At 37.9% G+C, this 11227-nt stretch overlaps 1 protein-coding gene across 1 annotated transcript; it reads left to right on the top strand.

Moving 5' to 3' along the window:
* The first annotated feature begins 2481 nt into the window (after positions 1-2481).
* On the top strand, positions 2482-9256 carry LOC101854110 (XK-related protein 6). Its single transcript, XM_005104829.3, has 3 exons — positions 2482-3612; positions 5481-5689; positions 7554-9256. Exons 1-3 carry the CDS (start codon positions 2711-2713, stop codon positions 8297-8299), a joined length of 1857 nt encoding a protein of 618 aa, XP_005104886.1. The 5' UTR covers positions 2482-2710; the 3' UTR covers positions 8300-9256.
* The last annotated feature ends 1971 nt before the right edge of the window (positions 9257-11227 follow it).

The following is an 11227-nucleotide window of genomic DNA, read 5'->3' as shown; positions in this document are numbered from 1 at the left end:
CTTGGACTGAATCATCTTCTAGCAAGATTTAGTTCTAAAGTAAATTAAATCAATCGTAAACACGATGTTGTGCCATCGCTTCCTCATCTGGTGCGGCTTTGCGCTACATTTTTTTCCACATGCACATCAGTAGACGTGTAGAGAAACTTCTCTACAAATTGCTCGTTAACTGTAAGCGCAGGTCTCAGTCTGAAGAAACAATCAAGTCTCTTTTATTCCTGTATTACAACCACTTTGCGGATATTCTTGCAACCTTTTGCAACTTTTGCTATTTTCAAATGCAACTTTCTCCTGGATATATGTATATATATATATATATCTGTCTGTTTGTATTATGTGTGAACACAAATATAATTGAATCAATAATCATGTAGGAAAAGATGATACAATTATCTATATTATCATCGTTGTGAAATAATTATTCTCTCTGAGCAAAGCAACCGACAAGCAGGCTAACCTCTGCCTGGCTGACCACTACCGTCGAGCTATGGGTCAGGCCGGCCGCAGCAGCAGCAGCAAATGTCAAGCAGCTGACATACAGATCTGGCATGTGTGCTTGCAGAGTGCGGAGCTCCCCAGAACAGTCCTCGTTCAGGTCAAGGGCTACGTGCGACAACTGGACGCAGAGCTTCCTTTCTGTATTGTCAGCTGTGGCGAGAAGCGCTGACTGAGGGTTCGAGGGATACATAAGAGACGTGCTGACAAAATGAGTTACTTCTTGCAATCCACAAATCGATATATAGGCCAAACATCGACACTAGAGTCAAATTCGTAATTTTTTTTCTTAATTGATGCCATATTCTTTAAGTATAACATACCTTTTATTATTTTATAATGAATGTTAAAGGAAAAAACTTCCTATATTAGTGCGATGTACGAGTTATTTCCATAAGGCTCGAATCCGAGAAGTAGCTCATTTTGTCAGCACGTTTCACAAATTGTCCAGCCAGATTTTCACTCCTGCCGGGGGGTGTTCGGGCTCTGTGTTCAGTACATGGCGGCATCTCATTGAAGTTGTTCCAGAGCTCATGTAGCCCAGAAGGCACTGTGTTATAGACTTTGACCAGAGCGCTATGAAGAACCATTCATTCACCAGTTTGTTGACTCGTAAGTCCATTGAGAATCGTGAATGATTTTCCGTAGACGTAACGTTCGGAGACAGATGGTTAAAACAACAGTGAACATAGCTGAAGAAGTCTTCAACCTCCCTGTCCGTCAGTGTAGGAGAATAGGGATGGACAGATATCTTGACATACGTCGCGGCGTACAGACATTGTCCATTCTGCAGTTCACCATCAGTGTCATATTCGGAATGATCACATGACGCCGCAGTGATATTATCATATTGCACTGCATCTGGATGCGCCTGCCGCTGATAAATTTCTGTTGAGCAAGTTTGAAGTTTATGACTATGACTTGTTGGTTGTCCACCTGGAGCTGTTGATTATGTTCTAGTAAGCGTTTTACGGCACTTGCATCACAATTAGGTCCTGTAACTGAGGAAGATTAGAGGTGTTACAAGCAACAAGGGAGTAATAAACATAAAAAAGGAGGAGAGATAAGGACAACAGATGTTTGCATACCATCATATGGGGTAACGAGAGATAAGGACAACAGATGTTTGCATACCATCATATGGGGTAACTAAAGAGCAAAGATAGTACTATCTTTGCTAAAGAGTAAAACAGATGGGCAACCCACTCTTGTTCAGTAGTGATGCGCGCTCGTACGCGCCCAGTGTGTTTTAATAATAAGCAGGTAGCCTAATAATAACATGTTATCACCAATGGTTAAAAAACGGAGCAAATAATACTTCAAGTTACATTTTCAGTTCCACACACCATTAATTTCGACTAAAAAAATAGAATAAACTTTAAAATAACAAAAACAATAACACACACACGCACACACACACACACACACACACACACACACACACACACACACACACACACACACACACACACACACACACACACACACACACACACACACAATGAACACTTAAATATTTTGTCACGACACGAGAAAATGGCTGCCAAAGTTTGGTGACAGACATTGATAACCAGCAGTCATTGTGCGAGTTGTTCGATAGTTGAGGAGATATTTGATCATACGTTTTAGACTGTAGCACTATAGTAAGTAATTAACCCTGCCCCAAAAATGAATAAAAACTATACCAAAGTTTACACTCACCCCAAAAATCTATAAACAACTCCAGCAAATCCAAGTTTAATAAAATATAAATTGAAAACTAGAAAGTTATATCCGACCAGAAAGTTCTGTCTTATAAGAACCGCTCTTCTATTTTTTACCAGAAAAAGTGTAGATTTTCCTTCTTGCCACATTGGTGTTCACTAAGTATAACAATTGCGAAATTTGGCAACTAAAATTTGATAACTCGTTATAGATCTAGTAAGTACAGGACAGATTCACCTTTATTGTATCAAAGAAAAAAACAAAATATCAGTGCGTTGAATAATTTTCATGATCTATTTTGAATAGGCAAAAAGAGCATGTTCAATTTTTTCTCTTCATTTCTGTCATTGCTCCGTTGGTTATCTGGCAATAAAGGTTTAGGGTCAATGGCGACGGCCAGCTGAATGTTTGTTATGGTTGACTTTGTTCGTACTTACACGTCAATCAGAACAGCCCTGTTTGCTCCTGTCTTTCCCCTCAACATCCCTAATGTAGGTTTCTGAAACGTAAAATGGCATCGAATGGTGGGGTAGGATCTGTCTTATGGCGCAAAGCACGTACAAAGACTGTGCTCACGAAACGCTATGCGTTTCACAGGAAGATGGATTCCGCCGATGACCAAGAAGCTTGCACGCAAAATGACTTTACTTCCTGTTTTATAGATGAATCAGAAAGTGATGGGGAAGACCTTGCTGATGAAGAAGGGAAGTTACTTGAAGAGCCCTCGGTTGTTTTCCCAGATGATCACCCACGAAATGGTAGGTCTTGCGGTAGGTTGGCTGGATGTCAAGATGACAATGATGATGCCGATGCGAGTGAACCTCTCACAGGTGTCAGCAAAATTAGTGGAAAGAAATTTGATTTTGGTTCCCATGGAGTTTCTCCTCCTTCTCCCAAAGATGGAATTGACTTTGTGGACATGGGTGTGGCACGAGATGAAGACTTTTCTGTGCATGATTATACAGATCAAGGACTTGGTCGAGGGGATCCTCAACATCATAGCATTTTGAAAGAAGGAAATTTAAAATCTCGACCGAAGAAGTCTTCAAGTAGATCTAGAAAACGTCCAAGAAAGACTTTTCAGCCGTCAGTAACATTTGGCTGTCTTGATATGTTCATTGGCATTTTTGCCATTGTTATATTTTTTATTGATATAGGAACTGATATCGAACTTGCCATTCATTATTTTAATCAGAAAATGTGGGACTATGGTGGTGTTACTACTGGGTTGATTCTTTTCCCTTCCTTTGTTACATGCTTTCTAGGACTCCACTGGTATATTATTGATTACAGGAAAGAAAAAGAAGTGGTTGATAGGCTCACGAAAGCTAAAAAGAAAGCATATATCACACCGACACGGGTATGGTTTCTCAGGATATTCTTCACAGCGCTTCAGATGGGACCGGTAGTCAGGTATGAATTTTAAAAATGTTGATATTTTGATACTCAATTTTTGTGGAGTAATATATGCTTTTTAGTTCTGTTATCTCTGCTTAGGCATGGAACTCATGAGATGGGAAAAAGCACTGTTAGGTGAACCAGTCTGATTAGATTACTGTAATAAAAATTAATGGAATCAGGCCTACTTCAGGTCTGTGATCTTAAAAATTTGTCTTTCTTTTTTTTAACACCTTTATTCTCTGAGGTAAACTTGTGGACTGTCAAGGACTTAAGATAACAAAGTGCATATATATACATATATATATATGTTAAATATATGTGATGTGTGTTCTTTCATGCTCATATGACCTCTATGCAGTTACGAGTGCCGTAAAACGTCTACTAAAACTAAAAAATATGTCATTAAATCCTCAAATCCTTTCCCCAACAGCTGGGTATACTACACCCACCTGACCACTTGTTAAGGACTGTGAGGCTAGATCTACATTGGGCCTCATGGTGTGTGATGTATAATTTTGTATTTTTTTGCTCGTACAAGAAGTGTGTTTGATTGTTTGAACATAGTGTTATGAACCGGGAAGTGACTACACAAGATGGATGGATGGCATGCTCTTTCCAGAATTGAGTATATCATCATAATCGTGATCAGGTGTCTTGCTTTCTTTTGCTTCACAGAACAAGGCACATATACATACATGCACTTTCCATCCTTTTGTCCCTTTTCTTTAAAGTGCATACATTTTTATGAATGCAGAGAAGAGAAAACAGTTGTAAACTTTCCTTGATTTTCTTCAATCTCTTACTTTTTGTTATTATATGAATTACTCAGATTGCTGACGGATATATGTTGAACATATTTGTAAACCCCGATGTGTTTGAGATATATCCATGCTTGGCTTTAATTTCATTTTGTGTTATGACCTTTAAAATGTAATATATCTAAATCTGCATCTCCACAGCAACGAAAATGGAAACATAATATAATGGTTTAAATAGGAGAATTTTATTTGTTTTTTTCTTCCACAAACTCCTGATCATGTCTTTGTTAATGGGTCTTGATTAATGTCAAGTCCTAAAATTCACTATTACACAGTATTTACAAGAGTATTTCCGTGTGAAGTATCTGGTCTCAGAAGAACTTTGTCCTTAACATCATGTATAATAATATTTCTGATCAATATCTCAATATCATCTTGTTCCATGGGAAAAGAAAAATGTGCTCATTTTTTTCTCTGCATTTATCACAATGCACACTGTATATTTCTTGCGTGATGAATTGTAAAAAAAAATTATATTTCAGAATAGTGAATTGTTTTTTATTTAAATATATATCAGAGTTTCCAGCAAAGCCGTAAAGACGTAAAAAAGTCGTAAATTCGACACCCTGGTCGTAAAGGCCGTAAATGGTCGTAAATTTGCCTTGAAGGTAGTAAAAATTTGGTAAACGGTCGTAAATTAGCCTGCATACTGAGTGATGAAGCCAGCAAGACTTTTCAGTGAACCCTAGCCCCGGTACATGACTCCGTTTTTGCCGGTCGCGATTGTGATATAATATTCGTTCACCTTTTCCCTGTCCGAGAGTACGTTTCACGCGAAAAGGCGGCTATGGCGGCAGGTGGAAGTGCATGTGACACCAAGACTCGATCAGGAAAATCAAGATCTACTTTCGCTTTTGTTACCACCCTGAAATTTGGCGAAGATAAACCGATTATGCAACATTTGTAATATGCAGGTTGTACTGTATAAACGCTGTGTCGCGGTTCAAATAAAATAATTTAATAATATTCGGACTCTTCACCGTGCTGTCTCTTGGGGGGGGGGGGGGGGGGGGTGTGAAAAGAAAATATATTATATATAATATATATATTTTTGTTTTTCAGAATAGTGGAATATTTGTACTGTGGTCACATGAGTCAGAGCAAGAAACTGACAGAGAGGGAGCGGAGGAGGTACTACCGCTTTATGCTGTATGAGGATGTAGACAGTTGCTTGCTGAGACTGTTTGAGAGCTTCCTGGAAGCTGCCCCTCAGCTGACCTGGCAGCTGTACATTGTGATGGTCCTTAAGCCTAAAGAGGATGTGGTTGGCAGTAAGTTCACAATCTCACTTGTGTTATAATCACAATGTTGAATAAGAGAAAGGAGTTTTTTAACACAGGCTCTTATTTTTCCATTTGTGAGTACATTGTCAGTTTACAGTAATGTGGGTAGAGTGAAGAACTTTCATGATGGAATAGCATTGGTTTTTAGCGGATATAATATATCTGACCCTGTGCTCACTGAGTGCTAGAATTCCTGTTGGATTTTTACCCCATCCTGCAATTAGAGGCTGCTCCATGCTGCAGAATCCCTCTTGAACAGCTTTGTTAACCTTCTATATAAACTGTAAAGAGATTATTAAATTGTTCCGGTTGAAGAATCTTAAATGAGCATGCACTTTTCAATCTTTAACAGACAGTGGGTGGTAGGCTTGTGAAAGCAGAGCTAAATGCTACTAGTTTAAAAATTACTTTGTAAATATGTCAGTAAATATTACTGGTTTAAAAATTACTTTGTAAATATGTCAGTAAATGTTACTGGTTTAAAAATTACTTTGTAAATATGTCAGTTCAGTGTCTGACTAATCCTGTGTCCGCTAAATTAGGTTGAACACTTTTTTTTGGGTCTCAAATTATGTTATTCACAACCGTTATTTCAATTTGGTAATAATGTTATGTGTAAAAAGAACATCCAACACAAAATTATGAGAAATTCTGGTAGATAATAAGAAAATTTTCCTCTTTTCTGAAAATCAGTGTTCAGGTGGAATCCTGTTATGAGAGGAAGGGGACTGGTGCAAAATGTCTGTTACTTCAAGATTCTTGTTATGAGGGATCCAATAATAAATTCAATGGAAATAATAAAGTAGGCCTAATTTATGAGTTTGGTGTTCTGTTTATTTCTTTTTGTTATCTCCTCTGATGTTGATTTTGGGTCATACTTGATAAAAAATTGAATCAGGTTTCTTTCTCTAGCGCTAGCGATGTTGACAGCTCGGTGTTGGCGATCAGAAAGAAAGGGCTCTAGGCTAACTCGCCTGCTGTGTTGTCCCCCGCCACACCACACCCTGTGGTGCATTCCGTCTGCTTGTGCACGTCACACATTCCCTCCATCCATCAAATCACTGTGTCCTCTTCATCCCCGCATCGGAGAAGTGAGAGGCATGTTAGATCTAGATAATCTAGACTAGGCTGGCCTATCACGCAATGCGTTCTGGTGGTCTGCGCATACCACACCCTCCCCACTCATTCGCTCCGGCCTTCATTATTGACACACGTGGGCTCTCCCATTCTTTGTTTCGCTAGTTCACCAACAAGTTTCTCAACTTGCGAGGTTTTACATTATGTATAATTAATTGGCCTATGCACTGTGCACAGCAACAGCAATATTCCGCTATAACCGACTCACGTGTTTGTCTGATTGAGCTATAGCAGTATTTTATTTACAAAGATAAAGAAGGAAAAAAACAGGGTTTTAGAATAGTGTCTTTGTAACAGACTTTTTGTTATTTCAGGACTCGTTATAAGTGGACTCCACTGCAAGGTTAGAGTTTCCCATTGACAATATGCAGATATTACCTTTTCATTAAAAAAAAAAAACCTCTCCAAGTGTCGCAAACAAATGTCCTGTGGTGTCAGAGGAAATTATATGATTTCACTGTTTTATTTGGGAAAATGCTTGAGACAAGTAAAAGTAAAAAAACTTATGTATTTTCAGAAAGTAGAATGTACATGTGAAGGAGTTAAAATGTTTGATGATAATGAAAATGGATAAATTAACTGAAATTATGACTAATTAAATGAGCCGTGACACATTAAAACAAGACTTATGGCCTATTTAATCGGCCGTCATCACTTGGATGGTCAAACAAACTTCCCATCAGAGATCAATAATGTCTTTTCTTTCCTTTTTCAGCATCGATGCGAGCAGCTGCTCTACTGTCCTCCTGGGCCAGCCTGGCTGTGTCTCTAGTTTCCTATCACAAGTCTCTGAGGAACTCGCATGAGGAAAAAGCAAAGATGTCCATAGCCAGCCTACCTTTCTATTTTGTGTGGAGAGCCAGTGAAATCGGAGGCAGGGTGCTGTGTATTGCTATGTTTGGATCAGCTTTCAGGTTCTGGGTATTTGGACCATTAGTGTTTCACTGGGTATTTATTTCTGGCTGGCTCATGATGCAGAAGACGACTTTCTACAAGAACAGCTGCTTAGAAAGAGCCTTTAATATCATCTGTGGATATGTGATGATATTCTGTTTTTTAAATCTGAGGGAAGGGCGCACACGCTTTAGGTTCCTTCTTTTCTATGTTATAGTTTATATTGAAAACTTCTTCATGTTAACCTTCTGGTTCCGCTTCTCACCCGATTTGGGAGCATGGTTTCATTTGGGTGGGTTTATAGTTGTTCTTATCCTGTTTGTACTGCACATAACAGCTCAACTTCTCTATTACGCCTTCTTCCACCCCACCAAAAACATACAGCTGTGTGTGCCATGTGACCCATACATCATTTACAGCTCAATATGTTACGATGTCCACCCAGGTATTGATGATGTGGTTGGACAGCCCAGTGAAAGATACACAGTGAGTGAAGTGGTGGACGGCAGAGATCAGCGACTGGTGGATGATAATTCTTCTCATAATATGCAGCACACCAGCCTGTAGAGAATAGAGAATAAGTTGGGAGTTGCAGCAGCAGTGTTGTAGGGAGCGTCGTTTAGTTGTCTCTGTGTTGAAACAAGTTTTGTTTATCAATATCGAGTAAGCTTATGGCTCAAAGAATGAGCCAGGTCTATTTGAAGAGTCTCGATTTGACTCAATGCAACAAAGGCTGGAAATATTGAATGAAAATGCTGAATGTCCAGTTGGGGATGGGAGGGGGATGGTTAGCTGAAGCTGAATTCATTGGTCAGTTGTGGAAGCTGCTGTGAAGTCAGGGGGGTCTGGGGTCAAGGAATGCAAGACTGTAAACTGTCACCTTGACTGCAACATAGACTGATGGCTTTCGTTTGTCATATTGTAAAAGAATGTATTCGTTAATACTCCAGTTTTTTAAACTTATTTTATATAAAATATACTTGTTTGTGTCTCACACAAACCAATGTGATCCTCAATGAACTTTACAGAACCAGAAATTACCTCAATGGAAGTTAGGGAATCAACTGGGGAAGGAAGTGTGAACTATTTCTATCAGTCTGTTTTGTTTAAGGCAATGTAAAAATGATTGGCCTTGTAGAAATGTTTTCTTGTAATAAGTATTTTTCTCACATAAATTAAAAGATAGCTTGTACATTTGAAAAGCGGGTGGGTGACAGGCTCTCTGGGGTGGTTGGTTCTTCCTTTCATCAAATATCTGTTGTTATTATCTCTCCTTTTTTTTCTTTTTGTGTAACTCTCTAGTAACACCTGTAATCTTTGGCACTTGTGTGACCAAATTTTGTCACCAGTGCTGGAAAACTCTTACTAGAACTAAAAAGGACATAAAAAGTTGAAGGACTCTTAAAGGAGTTGCATAATGTTACCAATGTTGCATTACTGCTTTTTTCTGTGCTGCTGTTGTAAACTCCTGAAACTCTTCCTGCTCAAGTCATGTTCATCTTTGAACATTTTATGTATGTCTTTGATAACTGTGTCTTTATTTTTAAAATTATATGCACACTCTGCCATAACTTTACCCGAAAGCTCCCTCACACCTTATACTTTTCGCTGAAGCTCTTTTCCTACGTTGGTTTGTATACAATAGCCATAGCAGAAGCCTATACTCCCATTGCTGCTTAGTTGTAGGTGTACTTTTGTTGGCTTGAGAATCTTGAGCTTGTACTTCTGCTTAATGGGTGGGAAGTGCATGTATTCGCCAGCAGCTGACTTACATTAAGTTAAAAGCTGGTGATTGATCAGACGCATGGGGGTGAGGTGCTAATGACTTCACTTTGCTTTGCGAAATTGTTCCTTTATCTGGTATGTGGGGCAGTTGAAAGTGAATATTGTAAGTCTGCATAAGTGCAATGACGACAATAATAGCAATATTAATCATAATTTTTATGACTAGTAAAATTTGTTGCTTTTAAGGACAAGCGGGCTAACCCAGATTTTGGGGGTTTCCAGAAATCTTGGAACTACACCAAAAGTGGGCATTGTCCTACCTATAGGAGAAGTTTGGTTTCGTTGGTGCGTATATTTGTTTGGTTATAGAGAAAACTCTTCTTGTCTTTTAAAGATACTGAACAAGGGTCCAAAAACTTTACCTTCGATTCTCTCAAAACAGCATTTTTCGGGATATCCCCCTTGTGCTTAAAAGCGACCCATTATACCAAGGAGAAGAATAATAAACAACCTTTATGTAATGCCAGTTTTCTGTAGATGGGCATCCTTCTTGTGGGGTTTTCCGTTTCTTTCAGGTTTTTAAAAAAAAAAGTGTTTTGTTTTGTTTTTCTGAGTTTTTTCCTCTTTTCTCAGGTTTCTTTTGTTTTTTAAAAATTTCTTTTAACAATATCTGTGATGGCTGTAGTTTCTTCTGTAAAACCTCTGTGATTTCTTGCGGCAACATCAGAGGTAGCTTTTATAAATTGTTTCCATGTTTGACACTTTGATATCCTATATGGCATCATTTGATCGTTCTGTCTTTGAAAGTTCTATATTCATCAATTTTGATTTGTAAAAAATTGTTCTTGTAATTTTGGTTATAGTACATGTGATGACTGATCAGATTTTGGGGTTTGTTTTTCTTCTGCCTTGCATTGAGATATATATATATATATACTATTGCTTTGATTCAAGGGACAGAAATGTGTAAGTTGTGTAAATATTTTGTTTGTATACATATAAATGATTATCAGGAATGGTTTAAGTTGCATAGCGTACAAACCACATATCGTCACCGTCTTTCATCATTGTCAAATGTAAAATATAATAAAAATAAGGTTTTTAGGAGAAGCAGAAGTTTATATTTCATGCAGAACATTATGTTAAGAATTAGAGAAGGACTGATTGATGTGCCTCACCCAACTATTCAATGTACTTGATTTTCATTTTAAACAAAATTTTGACATACCCAGCTCTACATTGTTGAATGACGATGATAATATAAACTTCTAGAGATTTGAGAACAGATGTGACAAAGTTTTACTTCACTCACAGATTTTTTGAAAATCTACAAACTCACAATGGTACCTCATACGCAAACCTTAGATTGGCAATTATATGGAGTTGTCTGTCTGTAAATGTTATTACCAACGGAGGCATTGTTATTGACATTATTTTAATACTTCTCCTATTGGGGAATAATTATGTAGCTTTAATATTTTGTTGCCAGGAGGATGACGAAGAACAAGATTATGTCTGAAGAAAATATTTGTAGCCGAAAAGTGAATTTTCATACCGTATTTATTCCATTTCGCTATGATACATAAAGCATAATGTTTTATTGACAACACAGGTGAAAGATTTGTTTAGAAGGGAAATAAGTGCTCATTTTTTTCATATATATATGTAACCATTTGTTGAATAAAAGGGTAAAGCCTGTGTTGTTTTCCCATTTTGTCAAAACTTTTATGACCAGTACTTTTGAAATTTTCCTGCTAAGAAACCAAAATA

The sequence above is a fragment of the Aplysia californica genome, unplaced genomic scaffold (assembly GCF_000002075.1).
Source record: "Aplysia californica isolate F4 #8 unplaced genomic scaffold, AplCal3.0 scaffold00438, whole genome shotgun sequence".
NCBI lineage: Eukaryota > Metazoa > Mollusca > Gastropoda > Aplysiida > Aplysiidae > Aplysia > Aplysia californica.
Note: the sequence above shows the minus strand (reverse complement) of the source record. Positions and strands in the feature narration are given on the sequence as shown.

Coding starts and splice junctions, on each gene's coding strand:
- LOC101854110 (XM_005104829.3), top strand. CDS start 2,711: ATGGCATCGAATGGTGGGGTAGGATCTGTCTTATGGCGCAAAGCACGT. Junction 3,613..5,480: donor CAGATGGGACCGGTAGTCAG/GTATGAATTTTA, acceptor TTTGTTTTTCAG/AATAGTGGAATATTTGTACT. Junction 5,690..7,553: donor TAAAGAGGATGTGGTTGGCA/GTAAGTTCACAA, acceptor TTCCTTTTTCAG/CATCGATGCGAGCAGCTGCT.